The 22,308-nt window shown below is 36.3% G+C and overlaps 2 protein-coding genes across 2 annotated transcripts; both read right to left on the minus strand.

The window, feature by feature from the left end:
- Positions 1-6,721: 6,721 nt before the first annotated feature.
- Positions 6,722-11,625, minus strand: LOC137712037 (beta-glucosidase 24-like). Its single transcript, XM_068451184.2, has 12 exons — positions 11,529-11,625; positions 9,779-9,973; positions 9,585-9,643; positions 9,433-9,508; positions 9,214-9,291; positions 8,646-8,733; positions 8,277-8,535; positions 8,056-8,171; positions 7,730-7,953; positions 7,581-7,609; positions 7,091-7,305; positions 6,722-7,011 (listed from the first exon to the last, which is right to left on the minus strand). Exons 1-12 carry the CDS (start codon positions 11,623-11,625, stop codon positions 6,837-6,839), a joined length of 1,611 nt encoding a protein of 536 aa, XP_068307285.2. The 3' UTR covers positions 6,722-6,836.
- A 1,947-nt stretch (positions 11,626-13,572) lies between these two features.
- On the minus strand, positions 13,573-17,483 carry LOC137713178 (argininosuccinate synthase, chloroplastic). The gene is made up of 11 exons (XM_068452445.2): positions 17,314-17,483; positions 17,166-17,243; positions 16,876-16,934; positions 16,688-16,772; positions 16,362-16,503; positions 15,560-15,608; positions 15,256-15,438; positions 14,877-14,951; positions 14,612-14,797; positions 14,402-14,490; positions 13,573-14,318 (listed from the first exon to the last, which is right to left on the minus strand). The coding sequence occupies exons 2-11, from the start codon at positions 17,230-17,232 to the stop codon at positions 13,772-13,774; spliced, it is 1,482 nt and encodes a 493-aa protein (XP_068308546.2). The 5' UTR covers positions 17,233-17,243; positions 17,314-17,483; the 3' UTR covers positions 13,573-13,771.
- Between the last annotated feature and the right edge of the window lie 4,825 nt (positions 17,484-22,308).

Raw genomic sequence — 22,308 nt, forward strand, 5'->3', positions numbered from 1 at the left:
GGTCACTGTTCATGCACACGTTAATTCTTGTGTTTTTGGGAATTTTAAGCTTGTAGGAAGCTTGGTGAGGTCCTTAGGAGGCTCGGGGTGGTTCGTTTGAAGGTTTTGGACATCGGGATCGTGAGTTGCAGGTTTGGCCGGAGTTTGGTCGGAGAAGACAACGGAATATTCCATCAGTTTGGACAGAATGTTCCTAACGGCGTTAACGGAATCCGTCAGAGTTAACGGAATATTCCTGACGGCGTTAACTGACGCCGTCAGTGTGCCAGGCACGTGTGGCCGTGCCTTGGCCAGCGCGTGGGGGCGCGTGCGGCATCGAAAAATTATTTTAAAAATATGGGGATGTTCCTGAGGTTAAGTAGATCACGTTGGTGTATTCATACATCCTATTTGAGCATTTTATGAGAAGTTATTTCGTAAGGTTGGTTATGTGCTTTAAAATTTACGTATTTATAGTTGTTTCGCATATAGGTGAAACCTAGCCCGAAGACGAGCGCGGTCACTCGAGGCAAGGAGGTTATGACCCTTCTACATACCAGTGAGTGGGCTTTTGGTTTTCCGTATATACCTATATACTTATGTTTTTTCCCAGAAAGTGAAATGAAACATTTATACGCTTTTATGCCATGCATTATGCTTACTCATTTAATTATGCATTATTAGTTGCATGTATACATATGTTTGGTGCTGCGGACGCACAGGTAAGTAACAGGTAAGTTATGGTTTATGTTTATGTTTAGTAGTGATTTGAGATGCATAGAGAGCTCATAACTTGCACCCCCGGTGTTAGTGCTCCCGCCCAGAGTTGAGCACAGTCTTTCACGTGATGTTCACCTCCCGCACTACACGCTCACCTTGGATCCAAGTTAGGTGCACAGTCCTATCGTACAGACCACTTTAGGTGGTTCCGACTCGTAGGTGACCCGCGATTATTCGCCCAGTCTTCACGTGATCGTAGCACTTGAGCATACTTATTATACACTCAGTTCTGTCGTACAAACCACTTTAGTTGGTTCCGACTTGTATGCAGGTGTAGTTAGTGAGTTGGAGATTTGAACTCTAGATTCAACCGTACAGGTCACGTTAGGTGACTCCGGCTGACATATTACATGGCATTGTTTGGCATTACCTGAGTACTTGCATTTTATTTCGAGGCATGTGGCATGGCATATTTCCGAGCATGATTTATATATATGTATATATGTATATATTATATTTTCTGGGAAGTATACAGGTTTTATGGCGAGGGGTTAGAACTTTGTTATGAAATGGTTTTCGAAAAGCTTTGTTTTTGCCTACTCACGCTTTCTGTTTTGCGCCCCTCCAAGTTCTAGTTGGCTAGAACTTTTGGTGGCTCCCCATAGGATTTTCTCGGCTTATCTGACAGATTATCACCAGTGTAGGACCACCTTTGGGTGTGTTTATTTAGTGTTGTTTCTCCCGGACTACACTAGGTCTTCTGTGCTCTGAACTTGGATTTTCACACTTACGCTTGCACATGTATGTTATTACTTTGTGTACAACTGGTTTTTATTTATTCGTACTTTTATTATTATTTATTAGCTTCCGCATTGTGCACATGGTTACGTCACTTCCACGTAACAGCCAACATGCCCTGATCTCGGTCGGGGTGTGTCAGTTAACATATCCAAAACAATTTATATAAAAATTTACCAAACACTCAAATACTACTTTTTATATTAAAAGCACTTTTACAAAAAAAAAAAAAAAGGTTTAGCAAACTCTTAACAACTTTATTTTATAACTATTTATTCTCACAATATAGCAGAAACATTTTTTTTTTAAACACAACAATATCAAACTAACCCTTACACTATGTTTGGATGAGGGAAATAAACTTGAAATTTGGGTAAAAATTAGAATTTATAAATTGACATGCACCAATTCCTGTCACATCTTGGCCCGGGGCGGATCACTTTCCGGGTCCGCTCCACCACCGTAGCACGATATTGTCCGCTTTGGGCTTACCATTCCCTCACGGTTTTGTTTTTGAGAACTCACGAGCAACTTCCCAGTGGGTCACCCATCATGGGATTGCTCTAGCCCCCTTCTCGCTTAACTTCAGAGTTCCTACGGAACCCGAAGCCAGTGAGCTCCCAAAAGGCCTCGTGCTAGGTAGGGATGGGAATATACATTTAAGGATCACACCCCTGGGTGATGTGGGATGTCACAATCCACCCCCCTTAGGGGCCCGACGTCCTCATCGGCACACCACGACCAGGGTTTGGCTCTGATACCAATTTGTCACATCCCGGCCCGGGGCGAATCACTTTCCGGGCCCGCTCCACCACCGTAGCACGATATTGTCCGCTTTGGGCTTACCATTCCCTCACGGTTTTGTTTTTGGGAACTCACGAGCAACTTCCCAGTGGGTCACCCATCATGGGATTGCTCTAGCCCCCTTCTCACTTAACTTCAGAGTTCCTACGGAACCCGAAGCCAGTGAGCTCCCAAAAGGCCTCGTGCTAGGTAGGGATGAGAATATACATTTAAGGATCACACCCCTGGGTGATGTGGGATGTGATTCCCTCATGATTTTGTTTTTGGGAACTCACGAGCAACTTCCCAGTGGGTCACCCATCATGGGATTGCTCTAGCCCCCTTCTCGCTTAACTTCAGAGTTCCTACGGAACCCGAAGCCAGTGAGCTCCCAAAAGGCCTCGTGCTAGGTAGGGATGGGAATATACATTTAAGGATCACACCCCTGGGTGATGTGGGATGTCACAATTCCCTTGTTGGATTCATAAATATAGAAATTTAGAATTTCCACGTGGAAAAAAACTTGGAATTTGGGACCTCCAATTCCCAAGTTTAAATTCCATGTAAATAGGTGTCATTTCCCAATTTATATGAATGAGAGTTTAAAAATAAAAAATTTCATATTCAATTCCATTATTTTTTTAGGTTTACCAAATAAGAAAATTCGCAAATTCTAGAAAATAAAATCTCATCTTTTCAATTTCCGTCATTTTAAAATTTCTTCATCCAAACATAGTGTTAACATCATGGTTACTGTGTTGCTATGTAGATGTTCTCGAATCCAGAGCATACAATATTTGCCTTCGAACATTTTTTTTAAAATTTATTTATTAACCTAAATAAAAATTGCTAAAACAGTTAATTTTGTACTCTTGTTTTACCAAAGAGCCCACGAGTAGAAACAAAAATTATGCTATAAATTGTTATAATTTTTTTATTTCATTTGAGTCTTTTTCAGAGTCACAAAATTGGACAAAAATAAATACACAATCACCACTAAAAGATTAAGATGAACAAGAAATGGGACAAGAACTCCATATTCCACATACAAGACAAGTTCCCTCATGAGCCCTTAGTTTGTAGACAGGTTTATTTTGATTAGCAGCAAATATCTCGAAAACATGAAGTAGTGATGCAGTGCATCAAACTGAAATTCACTGAGCTCTCATATTTAAATAGCTAATTTATATTTTAGTAATTTTGTGTTTTGGTAAGTTGCGTTTTAATTATGTATTTGGGTTGAGATTTGATGATTATCATATATAAAGTTTAAGTAGACTAGGAAGTTGTGTTAGTATTTAATTAGGCAGTTGGCTAGACCTTTTAAAATGCTGGAATTCTGTCATTCAGTACTACGGGCTGGTGTTATTCCTCTTCATCTGGAAGTGAGAGGTCTTAGGTTTGAATCTCATGGATGACGAATTCGATACCAAATTAAGTTGCCCATTATGTGTATATCGTTGTACTAAAAAAAGAAAAAAAAAAAGAAAAAAAAAAGCTAGAATTCTGGAGGTTGGGAGAGATTATGTATTTGAATGAATTTATGAATAGAGTTTGGCACCTTGAGACCGTCAAAAGACGATTGGAGGAGGTTCTCCGCTTCTGTCAAAACCTGCACTGAGGGTGTGCAAGTGATGCCACTACACAGGGCCAACAATTCGCAAGACTCCCGATTTATGATTTTATTTTTCCTTTATGTATAATATATAGATTAAATCTGCACCTATATATCAAATTGTTCATTCAGTCTCTTTGTCCTGAGCGTCTTATCACTGCACCACCAAGCGGCTTTTCTTTAGTATTTTATTTTATTTTTTTTGGTATTTAAAAGCCTGGTTTTGCGTTTTATTTTAATTTCTTTTTGGTATTTAAAAGCATGTTTTGTATTAGTTATTTTTTTGGTATTTAAAAACATAGTTTTGTGTTTTATTTTAATTTCTTTTTGGTAATAAAAGCATGTTTTGTATTTTATTTTAATATTTTTGGTATTTAAAAGCATGCTTTTGCGTTTTATTTTAATTTTTGTTGGTCCTTAAAAGCATGGGTTTTGAACTCAAAAACATAGGGATGTAAATAGATACCTAGCCACCACACCAAGTCTTTTTTTTTTTTTTTTTTTTTTTAACACTATCTCAATTTATATATAATAATAAAAACTAAAATGTAAAAGAAAATTTTTATTTTTTTGGTATTTAAAAGCATTGATTTGTGTTTTGTTTAATTTTTTTTAAAAGCATGTTTCCTATTTTATTTTAATATTTTTTACATTTAATGTGACATCCCACATCGCCCAGGGGAGTGATCCTTAAATGTATATTCCCATCTCTACCTAGCACGAGGCCTTTTGGGAGCTCACTGGCTTCGAGTTCCATGGGAACTCCGAAGTTAAGCGAGAAGGGGGTTAAAGCATTCCCAGGATGGGTGACCCATCGGGAAGTTCTCGTGTGAGTTCCCAAAAACAAAACCATGAGGGTGGTAGGCCCAAAGCGGACAATATCGTGCTATGGTGGTGGAGCGGGCCCGGGAAATGATCCGCCCCGGGCGGGGATGTGACAATTTGGTATCAGAGCCTAACCCTGGTCGCGTGTGTGCCGACGAGGACGTCGGGCCCCTAAGGGGGGTGGATTGTGACATCCCACATCGCCCAGGGGAGTGATCCTTAAATGTATATTCTCATCTCTACCTAGCTCACTGGCTTCGGGTTCCGTAGGAACTCCGAAGTTAAGCGAGAAGAGGGCTAGAGCAATCCCATGATGGGTGACCCACTGGGAAGTTGCTCGTGAGTTCCCAAAAACAAAACCGTGAGGGAATGGTAAGCCCAAAGCGGACAATATTGTGCTACGGTGGTGGAGCGGGCCCGGGAAGTGAACCGTCTCGGGCCGGGATGTGACATTTAAAAGCATGATTTTATGTTTTATTTTAATTTTTGTTGGTACTTAAAAGCATGGGTTTCGAACTCAAAAACATAGGGATGTAAACAGATACTAGCCACAACACCAAGATTTTTTTTTCCTTTTTTAACACTATCTCAATTTATATATAATAATAATAACTAATATGTAAAAAAAAAAAAAAAAAAATAGCAACCAAATGTTACACCTTTTAAGGGCTTTAATTTAATTTAATATTTTTTTTTTTGGTATATAAAAATAAGGAGCTTCGAACCTAGAAACATAGGGATATACAAAGAGGTACCTAACCACTACACCAATTTTTTTTCTTTATCTCAGTTTATGCATAATCATAATAATTAAAATGTAAAAGTAAACATACCAACCAAAATTATATACATTTTTAGGGGTCTCGCACAGGCCCCAAAATCTCAAGACCGGCCTTGCCTCATGTCTACCTGATTTGGACGCACAAATTCCAACTATGACGTGGTTATGTAGGCAAAAGTTATAGTTTTGTGATTGAAACAATGAAAGTGATATTCGTGTAGAGGTTTTCACCAGGTAGGATACACATCACCAAACGATTTAGACTTCGAACATCACATATGGTTGTAGAAACTGTGGTAAGCCTTCTAAAGGTAATTGTCATGTCGATGGTTGTTGTTGCACTTGTGATTTACCTTAATGCCATAAACGTGCCATTTACTCATAGATACTTTGTCTGTTGTTTATAACACTTCAATCGATGGGTTAGGTAATTAAAATTAATGCATGGATGGATTCTTAGTAGATGAAGAATTTAAAATTAGACGTGATTGCATTTGTACAACCCACTTTAAATAGATAATTTATCATTGTGAGAAGTTGAAATGACACAAAATATTCATTTACACCGTAATAAAATAATTGTGCTTGGTTTTTTTTGTCTGCAAAAATATTTGTGATTGTTTGTAGGAGTATTTCACGAAAAAAGTATTTCAGAAAAGAAAAAAAAGTTGTAAGTTTTGAACCTTATATGATACATCATATCTAGGATGAAGTTGCAAGTTTTGAACCTCATACGATACATCATATCTAGGAATTCAACATCCATGAAAAGTGGATCTAGGATCCCAAAAATAAGGAAAGGTTTCTAGCAGATGGACATTGCTTACAAATTTCTACTAAATGGGCTTTGGGTATTTTGCATCCCTCCCTCTCAGCTTTTTCGTTTTGTTTTGTCATCAAAAAATTGTGTGCGAGTATAGGATGTTCCACCGCACATTGGTTACAGACTAATCCCCTTCATTGCAGCCAATTGTTAATAGCAGAAAAGAGAAAAAATAGAATAGTAGGAAACTCCTGCCTCCTTGCAATGGGAGATACAATTGCTTCACTTGTTTCATTGAGTGTAAGAAACCCTTAAACTCTCTTTAAAAAATGATTCTTTAACTAATAAGAGGACAATCAAAGAAGTTGATGTAAGATTGTTTTGCTTGCAATATAACAAGTATATTAAAAGTACATGGCATTCCCACAGAAATTACAAGCTTATAAACTCAACATTCAAGGCACATATAGTACATATGTTACCACTCTTTATTTACAGTTTTCTGCAATTGTGTGCAAGAAAGTAGACGAGCTTGATCAACCATCTGGAGTTTATATCGAAACCTGAGTACGTCAAGCCTCACCCTTTAGGAACTTAGGGAGCCACTTAGCAGACTCTTTTGGAATACGCTTGAGATTGTCTTTGTAGTCGACATAGTAAAGCCCGAATCTTGGGATATAGCCTTCTCCCCATTCAAAATTATCAGATAAAGTGTAGTGGAAATATCCTTTGACATTCACACCACTCCTGCAAAAACAAAAACAACATAAGTAAATGCATACTCGATGCATCCTCAAACTTGTAAACATAGATTGCAGTGACTTACTTTATTGCCTTCTTGATCCAGTACAAATGGCGAAGAATGGATTGAATTCTATGTGGATCCTTAAGTGCGTCACTAAGTCTTAGTTTATCGTCCTTTGCCTCAGTTATTCCATTTTCAGCAATGTAGATTTTAGGGTGCCGGTACTTCTTCTTCATAAACTTTAGAAGTTGTTGTAGGCCTTGAGGGTAACTGTAGACGAACCGACTGCCTCCAGCCTACACAATTAAAAGAAGTTAGTTTTACTATATATAGAGGGAATTGTTATTAGCACTCCAAAAATCTCATTTTTACACTCCTTACAAGTGTATTTTTCTTTCTAATTATGGAAAGTTTGGAGTGCCAAATGAGATTTTTGGAGTGCTAATAATAATTCCCTATATAGAAAGATGGAAATTAAACTACATAGTACAAAATTATATATGCATGTCATCCTTCCCCATTGGCTCAATTAATAAATATCACAACTTCGCAAGTCAAAAGTTATGTGCACCTGAGGACCAATTTGGGTTCCATTTGCATCTACAACAATCACAACATAAGAAAACCGTATAAGTTTTAAAAATTCTCATCGACTTATTGACACAAAAACACATGTGCGCACACAGAAAAGAAGTAATGGTGAGATATTATGAAGTTTACTAGTAATCGACGCCAAAGCTAAAGGATCATTGCTATAGGAGATTGGTGTTTGTGGATCTGCTGGGTTGTTTCTACCATATCTCGTGCTGTAATAGTTGATGCCGACAAAATCTAAGGATCCCTTGATCATCTTCTTCTCTTTCTCAGTGAAATGTGGTAGCCTGTCCTTGACCAATCGTCTCATACTCTTTGGATAAGATCCATATACTAATGGTTCCATGAACCTAAATAAGAACACCATATACAGCAATAAGACTTCTTATACCAATGAAACAAGTAAATTTAGGGATATATATACAGTTATACACACACATATATATACTAACCATCCAAGTTCAAAGTCTATTATTCTTTTTGCAGCAGCTTTGTCTTCTGCCGAACTCGAATAAGGCTTGACAAATTGACCTACTAGACAAATTCCAATTTGTCCGCCTTGCTTTTCCTAAAAAATAATATTAACCAAGAAAAAAAAAATTTATCTCATTTATTTGAGATATGCAAAAGACAAAGCTTCTTTATTTCAGCAGATTCGGTATGAGCGTTTCACCTGAAATTTCTTTCGGTAAAGCTTAACGGCGGAAGCATGGGCGAGGAGAAGGTGGTGTGACACAATGTAAGGTTCTGTGGCTGAATTACCACCATTTGTGCACGGAAATACAGTTTGAACTGAACACCTGCCGGGTGGACCAACGCCTTTGTCGTACCCCATCTTCGCCATAATCCATGGCTCGTTGATTGTAATCCAATTTTTCACCCTATCTCCATAAAGTTTAAAACAAAGTTTACTGTAATCCTTGAAATCTTTCCTGAAAAGAAAACGTGACAAGGAAAATATCAGAATTTATGGTCAATGACTAAATGGTATGTTATCCTAAACTATGAGAAATGAAATGGATGTAATTTAGAAGGTGCTTACACGAAGGAGCGATTGAGAATGCCGCCGTACTTGTCTGTCAAAGCTTGTGGTGGATCAAAGTGCAGTATCGTCACAAATGGTGTGATGTCTGCATTAAAACATATGGTGATATATTAGAACCTCTTCAGTGTGACAGTTAACCCCACCTTATGATGTTAGAGTCCAACTCATGTGTGTTCATTATTAATTTTATACTGTAAATTTATCATCCATCCATATTATAACACTCATCACATTAAAGAACTTTCTGTGAATACGACCGCATGAATGTTTGAAAATTGTATTTTATGTGAAGTGGATTTGCCAAATTTCTATAGAGTGGATTTGTCAAACTTGTACACAAAGAATGAAAAATAAAATATGTGGAAAATAAAGCGTTGTTTCTACCTTGAGCTGGTCGATGTGGAACAAATTAGTACAACATAAACAAAGTTCAACTGAGATGCTCATGAGATTACGGAAGCCTACGAGATCTTTCTGGATATATAGATTTCAACAAACTTATGTATAATATATACAAGATCAATTATTGTCGTAATATAAAGGATTTGCTTGAACATATTCTTACCATTCTTGATTAGTTCATCGATGAAGTTGTTGTAGTGATCGATACCCTCTTGGTTTACTCCACCACTCAAGGTTCCCTCTACAGATTGAGAGTTTCAAACATAAAGCAAGAGTTTAGCAGAGATTAAACATAAAACCTTCAATTTTAATTCACAGATTAGCGGAACCACTTATTAGCAGAACTGCAAAAGAAAAAAAAGAACTAGGTAAAACTGATTACTAGGAAGAATCCTGGTCCAAGAGATGGAAAATCTGTGAAAATCGACTCCAAGGTCCTTGAGACCCTTCACTTCTTCCTACAATTACAAATATTTGGTTTAAGATTTATGCCAAAGACGAGAGAAACTTAATTATTGCTAGCTCGATATGCACCTTGTATCGCTTGTATGAATCGATGGCTGTAAACATGTTCGTGTGGTCTGCAATCCGTTCTGAAGGTAAACAAAAAAATCATAAACAAAACATAACGAACATAAGAAACTAAGAAAAGTAAATGCATGCATTATAATATATATGTCTTAGCAGCTGATATATATATATATATATATATATATATATATATAAACCTGGGAATTTCTCAACGTAGTAGTCCCAAACACTTGGTCCTCTTCCTGCTTCTTTTGCAGATCCTTCCATTTGTGCAGCAGCAGTGGTGACTCCGAACACGAAATCACTAGGGAAGTCGGACCTCTTCACTTTTAGTTCTTTAGGGTTTGATGCATTTTGTAATGGCTGAAACTCGTTCTCAGCATTCACATCAGCTGCATCAACGTATGCACTTAAATTTATTGGATTTTTTTAACTTTAATCCTTCAAAAGATTGAAATTTAAAATAAACCTGATATTATATTAGATATTGATTATAATCCTTTGATGTGTCCTTAATTCAAAATAATTAATATGCATTTCAATTAATGTTTCCCATTAAATATTTAAATTTATTAATATACACATTTTAATTTATTTTTTTACCAAAAAAGATTTTATTTAATTTATTAATTTTATTTAATATTCTTCAAACTTGAAAGACTCAATTAATGTATCTAAATGTTAGTACCGAAATGTATAATATTGAACTAATGTATTTAAATGTTAGTACCAAAATGTATGTACCAAAATATATGCACCGAAATGTATTATATTAAATTAATTACCAAAATATATGCACCGAAATGTATTATATTAAATTAATTATCTAAATGTGTGTACCGAAATGTATGTACCGAAATGTATGCACCGAAATGTATTATATTGAATTTATGTACCTAAATGTTTATATCAAAATGTATGCACCGAAATGTGTTTACCTAAATCTATGCACCAAAATGTATTATAATGAATTTAATTTACCTAAATGAAGAAGACAAAGTACATCGAAATATATTGAATAACAAAAATTAGTTTATCTAAATGTTTACAACAAAATATATTACGATAAATGAAATGAAAATGAAAATTATAATGAAATAAAATTAATATATTAGAAACTAGGAAGAAAAAGAGAAATAATTAAAAAATCAAAATATAATTAATAAATGAGGTTATTAATGTATCAAGGGAGTAAAATTAAATTTTGACCTTACTAATGGTTTTAATCTAAAAGTCATCTTTGCTAAGGATTAAGATGAAGGTTTCTATAAATTTTATTCCCTTTTTCATGTTTGAGATGCAGCTTAAAAATAGCGAAGAAAAAAAAACCCGAAGACATGTTTTATCGATTGGAAAATTCGTGCCTCAACATATTTTCATATGAAGAACTGTTCCACAATTGTAATTTGTCTTAGTTGTTGATGCAATATGGTGAGCAAACAAAGCAAAAAATAATTATCAAGAGAAATTTTAAGATTTAAGATATTGAAGTTAATTTTATAATTAGAACTTACAAACCTTGTGACAAAGAGGCAATAATAAAAGCAATGGCACACATCCCTTGTAAGATCCTTAACCATGGTGGTAAGAACTCCATGACCTCCAAAACAAAAACCCTAATCTTAATCTTTAATTAATATTTCTTGTCTGATTAATGAAATTTAACCCATCTTTATAGGACCTCTTCTTTTCTAGCCATGAACAAGAAAACAAGAAACCAACTAATTAAACAAGATTAAACACTATTTTTCTATATATATATATATATATATATATATATATATATATTTGTTTGGTCAACAACAACAAACAATTAACAAACTGAGAAAATGGTAACCTTTTTTTTTCTAGAAATTAAGTGAGATATTTTTTATGTGGACCACCAGTATATTAGGAGTTTGGTATCTAGGGTTCTTGAAATATTAATAACAACTAAACAAAACCCACCATTTATAGGCAAACCATCATCCTCTCCTTTCGTGAAAGTTCCCTTTCCCCCTTCGTTAGAGTACCTTCTCTCCCATGTGTACGCCTTTTTTGACATTATTATTGGTGGCAAGGCCGGCCCAGGCCCAGTGGGGGCAAGATGACCGTCTGAGGCCCAAAAAAGCTGGGGGCAACAAAATTATTAGGGTAATATATTGATATATATTTTTATAAGAGTATAAATTTATAAAATTTGGTTTAGTGACTAAGAAATTTAATCAGAACTAGTGCTTTTGTTGTTCAAAATTAATGAAATGAGGAGGTCTTAGGTTCAAAACACCATGGGTGCTTATTTACATTTCAATTTTTACAAATTTCTTTTCATAATTGTATAAATTTATAAAATTTGGTTGAAAGATCAAGAAGTTTAATTAGAAGCAATGGCTGTTTAAAATTAACGAGACGTCCTAAGTTCGAAATGTTATGTGCATGTTTATTTTTTTCAATTTTTACAAATTTTTGTTTGGTTGTTAATTTATTTACTAGCTAGTAGTTATGTGGGTTGTTATTTTTATACATCCGTTCCAATTCAAATCTAATCTTCAACAAAGAGTAACGCGTAGACTAAATTTTTAGACCAAATTTGCAAATAATATTACATGACATCAAAAGGTTTAACTTAGTGTTCATTCATTACTTATACATATTCTTAAAGACTCGAAAACATTATTATTTTTTTAGTCTTATATTGACGAGGTTAGTAAATAAGAAAAAATACCTCACGATTTATACAAAAACACTTTAAAAGTTTAAATGGAAAACAAAACTCATAATCTATCTACTTGTAAGCCCAAAGTTTTATAGTTTTCTTCTCTTGATATAAAATAAATTAGTTATTCTGTGTTTCTAAATTATTGAGTTTGAAGTGTTTTTCTAAATATAATTTTATTGATGTCTTACATGTGAAAACAAATAATTTTTTTATATGAAGTAATGACACATTTTTAACGTCGTCTTGGGTCTCAAAAATCTCTGGACCTGACTTGCTGGTGGGATCTCTTTCCCACTGGTTTCTTTTAAACTCTGGTTCAGACCACAAGTTTTTACACTCTGTGACTCAGATCCATTTGCTGCTCGATGGAGGAGGGTTGCGGCTTTCTCTTCCGCCACTTCTGGGGAGTCGGTTGGATGGATCCACTGCTGGGGAGGATGGCCGTGCACGGAGCAAGATTGCTGTGCTTCAATGGCGGTTGTATTACGGGCTGATTTGGGCTGTTTAGTTTCTGTTTTTTGTCTGACCCAATTTCTGTTCACCAAAGGTGCCAAAACAGTTTTTGCAGTACTAACCCAACGTTTAAAGTGGTCTTAGTTTTGTTTATTCTCTTTTTCATTTTTAATCAACCCAAAGATCATACAAATTTTTGCATCAGAGCCACACCAAAACCTTGCAACAAAAAACAAAAACTGTGCAATAATCTCAATTTACTTTTTATTTTTATTTTGGTCTTCTTTCGGTCTGAAATTTGTACAAAAATAAATTAGTATAAAAGCAAAACAATTAAAAAAATATGGTTTTATAAATTAGTAAAACAATAAAAAATGCATTTGTGGGGATGAGTAATATACTTTCTGTTTTCTTAAATTAGTAAAATAATAAATAATTTCACAAGTATGACATGGTTGACATCTATTTCATTAGAATGAAACTGTAGGATTTCAAAATTAGATGGAAGAAATAGATAAATGGCTGGTTTGGAAAGTGTTTTTAAATGACTAAAAATGTTTTACAGAAAATGTTTTTGAAACCAATTTCTAGTAAAAATGCACATTAATTCTGAAAAAACACTTGAAATACTTCATACAAAGACACAAAACTAGTGCTTCCTAAACGCAATAACACTTTCTTTAAAAGTGATTTTAGTTGTTTAAAAACACTTCCCAAACAAACCCAAAGTGTATTTTGATTAGTGGATGACATTTAATTTTTTTCTTTTTTTCTTTTTGGTCAACAACATTTAATTTGTTTTTCATTGTTAGACATCTTCTCTTTTGTAGATACATTAACTTTGTAAAAATTAAACAGTAGGTACATAATGTTTCAATATTCAGAGTAATACAAATAATATTCTCATTTTTTTTGCTAATTTACCTTGCCTAAAACATAAATAAATTAGGAGTAGAACCACAATTAGATTCTTGTTTAAAACAACTGGCTAACATAACATTACAAACAAAACCTAACAAAGCCATTGAAAACTCCCCTTTCAAGAGTCGAGCATTGCTCGAACCCTAATGGGAAGGCCATACAGCCTAATGAACCCAGCCGCATCAGCCTGATCATATATATCCCCACTCTCAAACGACGAGATGTCCTGCCTGTACAGGCTGTACGGGCTCTTCCGGCTGGTCACGATAACTGAACCCTTGTACAGCTTCAGAATTACTGAGCCGGTGGTTGTTTTCGAGATTTCCTCCATGAACGAATCCAAGGACTCGCGAAGTGGGTCGAACCACCTGCCTGCATATACCAGCTCCGCGTATTTGAGGGCTAGTGAGTCTTTAACTTGCATTGTTTCTCGGTCCAGTGTTAAAGACTCTAGCTCGCGTGCAGCAGTGAAGAGGATGGTGCCTCCAGGAGTTTCATAGACTCCACGGCTCTTCATACCAACTAGCCGGTTTTCAACCATGTCAACACGGCCAATTCCATGCTTTCCACCAATCTGATTTACATGATCAAGTAGAGATGCTGGTGAAAGCTCCTTCCCATTGACTGAAACTGGAATTCCAGAAACGATTCCAATTTCTACATACCTACAGGAAACAAGAGCATGGGTTAGAAACATACTCAGCGCACACAGTAAGAGCTAAAACACATAAGATCAGGTGGAACTTACTCAGGTACATTTGGTGCATCTTCAGGATCGACTGTTAACATGAACATATCCTTCTTGGGCTCATTTTCTGGGTCTTCCAAAATATCACCCTTTGATCAATTCAATCAACATATAGACAAATGGAAGAGAGGATTTTAGAACTCAATAGGTAAGATCTCATATGAAAATTCCTATTTATCCAGACAAAAAGGAGAGTTGTAAAGCCTATACCTCATGACTTAGGTGCCATAAATTGCCGTCTCTACTGTATATGGATTTCTTTGTCACTGGGACAGGCACATTATGTTTCTTAGTGTATTCAATAGCATCTTCTCTACCTGTAATATCCCACTCCCTCCAAGGAGCGACAACATTTAGTTTGGGATTGAGAGCGAAAAATGTCAGCTCAAAGCGAACCTAAACAGACAAGAGAGATTGTGTCAGAAGGAGTACATAAGTTGTTGTAATACTAAACGCTCTGAATTGGAAGGCATGCCTGATCATTTCCTTTCCCAGTGCATCCATGAGCTACAGCATCAGCTCCAACTTCTTTCGCAACATCAACCATGGCCTGTTTTAAGAAATGTCATTGTATGGAGTAATAGGTAAATATTTAGTTTAATGTGTTATAGGATATCCTGATATTGACATGACAAAATGACTTGGTAAAAATTCTCAAATTGAACCAATAAGGATCTATACTTGGAGAAACCAACCAACGAGAATTAGACCTCAAAAGAACATATGCATATATCAAGAAATCTAAAAGGTAGTATCTTAATCTGTACATTTGTCTCGACTGTGGATGTATCAATCTACAAAGGTGATGAATTCATAACTAACACAGAATTGCAAAAATCAAACTGAGAGATCACCTTAGCAATAACAGGACGGGCCATTGAAGTCCCTAACAAGTATTTCCTCTCATAGATTGCACCAGCCCGCAAGCAAGGGAATATGTAGTCCTTTACAAACTCCTCCTTTAGATCCTTCACTACTAACTGAGAAGCCCCACTGGCTTTCGCCTTTTTTTCCAGACCATCCAATTCTTTTATACCCTAATAATTTCGAATAAAGTAGCAAGCACGCAAGTCAGAACCAATAATGACTATCTTAAAGTACATAGCATGAAACAAGAAAATTTTGACTTTGAAGTAGATGTTGCTACTTCTGACTTACTTGACCAACATCAGCCGTGAAGCAAACAACATCACAACCATAATTCTCCCTGCAAGTAAAAAAGTATCAGACAAAACAATAGTGACAAAGTCAATACTCAGAAGTAAAATGTCAACTGTGTTCCCTTAGAATAAATCAATATGCATTAACATTGAGTATGAGGAAATGCTTCCGGAATACATAAACGAGGACGCATGCAGCACACAAAAGAAAACTATCCAAAATGGGAATTCCACTAATCTTTAATCAGACAGAGTTATGTTTGGTCCTTATTGGTTGCGGTCCAAAGCAATTATCTCAACTATTCTGTAACAAAGTAGGATAACATGATAATGCAACAATACTTATTCTTGAAAGTACAACACATATAAACATATATAATATAATTTATGTTATGTTACTCTACAAACCCCTGTTTCCTAATGTATTCAATTTGTAGTCAATTCCTTATTTGGCCACAATTATGTTTAAACCTACGTATATGCTTCATCTACAATCATACTATCCCTGAGGTATGAGACAAATTGAACATTAAAAAATACTTATTCCAAAATTTGAAAATTTATGCAATTATAGCATGCATATCAAAGTGTCCCAAAAAAAACTATTGGAATATGGACAGGGCTGCAATTTATGCCTCCAAAGCATGAAAGCTATTGTTCTCCACAAAAGTATAGAATTTTCAGAATTTGAATTGCAATCGAAGATAAAATTCAATCATGATGAGTCTCGTAATCTCGCGGGACATTAAGTACTTGTTTTGAAAACAAATGCCTTTCGGGGGAAAAATACACCGGCATACCTTAACCATGGGACAATGACTGATGTGTCTAAGCCACCACTATAGGCCAGAACAACCTTGTTCAATTTGCCACGCAGTCCTCTTTCCTTCGTGGATCCGGACACTTCTGTCTCACTGTAAGTGGGCAGCACCGCTCTAATAACTGCATTCACAATTTCACGTAAAGGTAAATATAAAATTGGCATCCAACACCTACAATATTACAAGACAAACGAATAAGTGAATTTTGAAAATTAAATATCATATATCGGCATCTCAATTGAGGTCCTTTATTTGTCTATCTATCTAATGTGCAAGTGAAATAACCTCTGATTAGGCAACCGCACCTTGCTTGTTATGAGCTCTTACCCTTCCATTGCCACTGGTAACCGCAAATGCATTCCCCTGCAGCTCACTCTTTCGTGCCCCCAACTGCAGAAACAAATTAAAACGAAAAATCGCATTGCAAACACGAAAAAGGCAAAACGAACAAAAATTGATGTACGCAAGGTATTGCAGGTGTAGGTACAGCTACCTCTTGAAATGAAGATAATTTCCCCGGACAACAAACTCTGCCATGATATGGATATGATTCTGCTCATACAACAAAAATAAATTATACACGTTGATATCAGAATACAACACCAAATTGTAAAATCCAACAATTTTTCCATCAAGATTTAAGCTTTTAAGCATCTGGGTACTGCTCATTTCTCCTCAAATTGTTCTAAATCCATAAAGATTTAAATTTTATTCTCGAAATTAATCAGCATCATTTCAGGAAAAAAAAACCATCTTTGGAGAAAAGGAAAGGTGAAAATGTACCTCTTTTGGGCGCGTGAAAAGTAAGGTTGACGGCGGAGCAGGCGGACATGGACTTCAATTGGGCCATGGTTGCGGCGGCTGAGATCAGAAATGAAATTCAACGGAGAAAAGTAGAATTTGCTGAGGAAGAAGAAGAAGGGAGTCTTCCGTGAACGGAGGTTAGCGGCGGCGACAACGGCGGATGGTGAGGAGTGACGAGCGAACAGACGGTGGTTGTGTAGTTCGAGTCGCTGGCTGTGTGTCTGAGCGTCTGTCGGACTGGGGTTTATTGTGGAGGTTTATACCCAAAACAAACTAAACCCTTATTTTTAGCTAGAATCCATTTATTTTCTAAAACTCAAAATTCTTCCCTCTATTTTATAAAATTCAATATTCACGCCAATTTAGCTTATTTATGTGTATTCCGTTAAACAAACCAAAGTGAATCGAATAATGAGTTTCAGGGCACAATGAAATTGAAATCGAGTTAGCTAAAAATAAGCCTAAATTAAAAACTTGAAGGCAAAATAACCACTGAGATTATCATAACTATTTACTTTGATTCTTAACAATGAAATCGACAAAAGTGGTCCTAAATTTGTTCACCGTAAACTATTTTGATCCTTTTATGAAAAATTTATCAGTAGTCTCATTAAATTGTCATATAAACGACCACGTGACCACCTTTTAACAATATTTTTGTGAATCAATCTCTCCACTTAACGAAGATATTGACAGATTTTAACAGTAGTCTCATTAATTATTTACATGACCGACCATGTGACTACCTTTTAATAGTATTTTTATCAATCAATCTCTCCACTTAACTAAGATATTGACAACTTTTTCACGAAAGAACAAAATAATTTACGACAAACAAATTCAAAAATTATTTTTATCGATTTTATTATTAAGACTCAACGTGAAAAGTTATGACAACGTTAGAACTAATTTAACAAAAAAGCCAAATACCCACCCACTGGCAAACATAAAAGAGTCTCCCTTTTAACGTACGTGCACTTACGTCGCGCAAAGCTGTTTTGCGCGACGCCACATACGTCACGCAAAGATGTTTTGCGCGACTCACGTAGCCCTGCGTCACGCAAAGTCAACAGAAAAAGCGGTAAAACTTACTTGCTTCAGCACTAAAATCGTGCGAGACGCACAAAACGTCGCGCAAATGGCCTTTGCGCGACTGCACTTTGCGCGACGAAGATTGGCGTCGCGCAATACTGTTTTGCACGACGTAAGTACCCTTACGATATAAACAGAACACCCTAAATTAGATAAACAAAATTCATACGCAAATTCCATCTGAATATCGAAAGTTGTCAGCAAGATTCTATCACCTATGCAAATATCTCCATCATCATCACATTCAAATCAACTTTAGTTAATTGAATTAACTTTAATAATTGTAATAGGAAGTAATGATTATGTCCAACCTTCGGGACAACATTTGTAGGCTATATCTGCAAAAAAGTACTAAAAAAGTAGAAAAACTCACCAACGAACGCCAGACGTTAAAAAAAGGGACCCTGATAAAATCGAAAAACCAACAAAATTCGTATCAACAGGAGATAAGATAAGGTGTAATAATGAGGCTACATACCTATTTTTCGCTTGGAAAAATTGAAAAAAAGCGCCTATTTTTCGCTATGGACCGCCAAAATTATCAATTCGCGTGACGTAGGTATACAATTCAACGTCACGCAAAGTGGTTTTGCGCGACGATTAAAGCGTCGCGCAAGGTTTTTTTATTTTTTTTTTAAGTATTAAAAAAATTACCAAAAATGTGACTTTACTCCTTTCAAGTTCAATTTTTATTTCACATAAACCCCACAATAATATATTATTCTAAAAAAAACCCATAATAATTTTTTTTACTTATATATCATTCAATTTCTTAAGTGTTATAAGCACAAAATAAATAAATTAAAATCTACTTAGTAAATACATATACCATTGCACTTGATGGGAAACACATTGTACGAAACTAGTTTCAACGATCCAACCGTCAAACTTGTTTGTATATGCTTCGAGATCGCATACGCCAAAAATAGGAAAAATAACGATTTAACGGTAGTTTTAATGCCGATTTTGATGATTTTTTTACAGCTACACTCCTTGACCCTATATGGAGTGTAAATTTCATCTTCTCCTTGGTGATTGCATTGAGGCTTGATCTTGGTGATTCCACAGGCTTACTCGTGAACTGGGCTGGAAGATTCTTTTGGTCTCCCCCGAAGGTCTGAGCTTACTCTTTTTATCTGTTTCTTTGTTCAATCTCTCCAATTCGTATTGAAGAGGGTTAGAGGATAACTCAGCATATGCAGTTGTTGCTTGTCTCTACATGCTTCAATGTATCATTTTCACTTGCCTTACTTGCTCCCCTTTGCAGAAGTGGTCCCTTCTCTGGAAGTGTATCAACCGTTGAAGATGACTACTCGAGAGCAAAGCTAGGTAAGCAACCAGGGAATAGATTACAAGCAGTCGGTTCCAGATCGGAAGACTGACTCCAAGTGCCAGCTGATTGCTTCTTTCACTTTGCCATGCGAGTAAGAACAAGGACAAAGAAAAAGACAGGGAAAGAGCATGATATGAGATACTTTTGCTTTTGACCTTGATGATATGAGATACCTTTGTTTTTGAAGAAGCGGTGAATGAATCAGCACATGTATTTGTTGTGCTTGTCTCCACATGCTTCGATCTACCGTTTCCTCCTGGGTTATCTGTACTCCAGGCATCTGGTATCTTCTTTGGGGAAGAAGAAAAAATTGAGTAATTCGATAGGCTTTGCTGGGAGTGCACCCTCAGAGGTGAGGAAAAGTTGGGCATTTTCTTCAGGTCTGCCTTGCCATAAAAGATGAAGGTCGACATATATAGGGATTTCCCAATAGCAAGTGGTGGTACTGTTCTTTTACCATTGTCGACAAAATTTTTGATCCAGCAAATCTGGCTTTTTGAAAAAGAGTGCTGACTCTTCGATTTCTGAACGAATGCCTCTTCGATTTCTGAACGAATGCCTCTTCGATTTCTGAGCTAGCGCCTCTTTGCTTTCTGAACAAACGCCTCTTCGATTTCTGAACAAACGCCTCTTCGATTTCTAAACAAACGCCTCTTCGATTTCTGAACAACACGTAGTAGTGCGGATGCGGCTCTGTCAGAGATCTTTTGACAAAGTTGCACGCGTTTTCTGGAAAGCCGAGAGAGCGTCGCCGAACTTTACGCAGGAAATTCCGGCTTTTTGAATCGGTGGTCGTGTCGCCTTGACTTTTTATAGAGGTATCGATCACCTCCAACATGCACACTTTGAAGATTGCCCATCTTTGAAAATCGTCTCCGGCCCTTTTAGATTTTACTTCATCCAACCCTTCTCTTTGAACACCTTTGAAAAATGGCTAACCCATCTAACCTTTGCTTAGATTTGAGTCTCAGCAGCGATCCGGTTGCGCCCCGTCAAGGTAATGTATGACGCCCTTCTTTTTTATCTTCTAATGGCCCTCTTACAGGTGAATACTCCATGATGACAGATGCAACAACAGCTACGATAGTAGCTAGGAACCTCCTCACTCCTAAAGATAGTAGGCTGCTTTCAGGACGGTCTGATGAGTTGGCCGTTCAAGAGTCCCTCGCTCTCAGTGTTCAGTGTGCAGGCTCTGTGTCCAACATGGGCCAACGCCTACTTGCTCGCTCCCGTCAGGTTGAATCGTTGATGGCAGAGGTGGAAAGTCTCAAGCAAGAGATCAAACAGCTTAAGCACGAGAATAGAAGTTTGCACGTGCTTGCAAACAATTATTTGACGGGCATGAAGAGGAAGCTTGATGAGCTGCAAGAATCTGAAGGTCGGATTCAAAGTGACCGTCAAAGGCTTGCGGCTTATCTCCAGATGCACCTCTTTCCTGGGTCATCTAGCGTTCTACCAAGTATCGAGGCCTCGAATGGTCTATCTTCGATGCATCCTGCTCCGATGCCTCCCGCTTTGATGCCTCCCGCTCCGATGCCTCGTAGTGGGGCTTCACGTAAACATCCTTTGTGAAGGCTCCATCATTCTGCCATGTTTTTTTTTTTTTTTATTTAATCAAACGGCATGGAATTTATCTTTGAATGGACGGTGATACTTGAAATGATCCGGTAATAGTTTAAATTCAAGATTGGGTGCCTGAATCATCAACAACATGTTAGTATAAAAGAAAATTGAAATTCGGGGATTGGTTTTGGATGAATTTGAAATTAAAACAGAAACTTGGAAACAAAACAGATTGGAAAACGAATTTGATGGATCAATGGATGATGGAATAGCTAAGGGGTTCTTCTCCACACATGTTACACTTGCATACAAGATGATTTTCAGTTGGTCTTTCGATAAATTATGAAACTCAACACCCCGGGTTAATTAGGTCCGCTTAAATTAACCGTCAAAAGGGGATTGTAATGGTGTGTGGTGTTGTTTGTGGCTGAATGTATGGATGGAATGGTGTGTGGTTGGCACGGCATAAGGGGATTGTCTCCTTTGGTCTTCAATTTCGTCCATCTACTTGGCTTTAAGCATATGCAATCTTATGTTATACACAAGTGGATACCACAAAATCTTATGTTATACTTAATGAAAGTATTAATAAACTCTAAGTGTTAGTAAATCTACCATTTTGATGGACGTTTAGGTACGGATATTTCAGTACACTAATTTAGTGAAATATATTATGATATGGACGTTTACCAATATATTTCAGTACACTAGTTCACTGCAATATATTTAGATACGGATATTTCAGTACACTAATTTAGTGAAATATATTATGATATAGACGTTTAGGTACACTAATTAGAGGAAGTTAAATAAAATTAATGAATTACAATGTGTATAATAATAAATTTAAAATTTAATGCAATGACATTAAATAAGATATCTATAAAACAAAAATATAAAATGAGTTTGAATTCAGTACACATTAAGAGACTAAAATCAATATACAAACTGACACTAGATTTTTATTAAATTTTAATCGTCTTAAAAGATTAAAGTTCAAAAATACAATTCTCGACTTGCCAATCTATTTGTTTACTAACACATGGAATTGAAAAAATTTAGCTTGTTAGTTACTAACACGTGGATCAGGCCAATCTTCGTCACGCAAAGTGCAGTCGCGCAAAGGCCATTTGC

The sequence above is a fragment of the Pyrus communis genome, chromosome 14, assembly GCF_041283825.1.
Source record: "Pyrus communis isolate YQ-2024b chromosome 14, ASM4128382v1, whole genome shotgun sequence".
Classification (NCBI taxonomy): domain Eukaryota; kingdom Viridiplantae; phylum Streptophyta; class Magnoliopsida; order Rosales; family Rosaceae; genus Pyrus; species Pyrus communis.

What these genes read in the sequence shown, in the direction of transcription:
- LOC137712037 (XM_068451184.2), bottom strand. Translation starts at nt 11,625, where the DNA reads ATGTCAAAAAAGGCGTACACATGGGAGAGAAGGTACTCTAACGAAGGG. An exon ending in ATTCTCAATCGCTCCTTCGT is followed by an intron (nt 8,536 to 8,645) that starts GTAAGCACCTTC and finishes TTTTCTTTTCAG; the next exon opens with GAAAGATTTCAAGGATTACA. An exon ending in TTTACCGAAAGAAATTTCAG is followed by an intron (nt 8,172 to 8,276) that starts GTGAAACGCTCA and finishes ATTATTTTTTAG; the next exon opens with GAAAAGCAAGGCGGACAAAT.
- LOC137713178 (XM_068452445.2), bottom strand. Translation starts at nt 17,232, where the DNA reads ATGGCCCAATTGAAGTCCATGTCCGCCTGCTCCGCCGTCAACCTTACT. An exon ending in AAGAGCTCATAACAAGCAAG is followed by an intron (nt 16,504 to 16,687) that starts GTGCGGTTGCCT and finishes TTGTGAATGCAG; the next exon opens with TTATTAGAGCGGTGCTGCCC. An exon ending in CTGGGAAAGGAAATGATCAG is followed by an intron (nt 14,798 to 14,876) that starts GCATGCCTTCCA and finishes TTGTCTGTTTAG; the next exon opens with GTTCGCTTTGAGCTGACATT.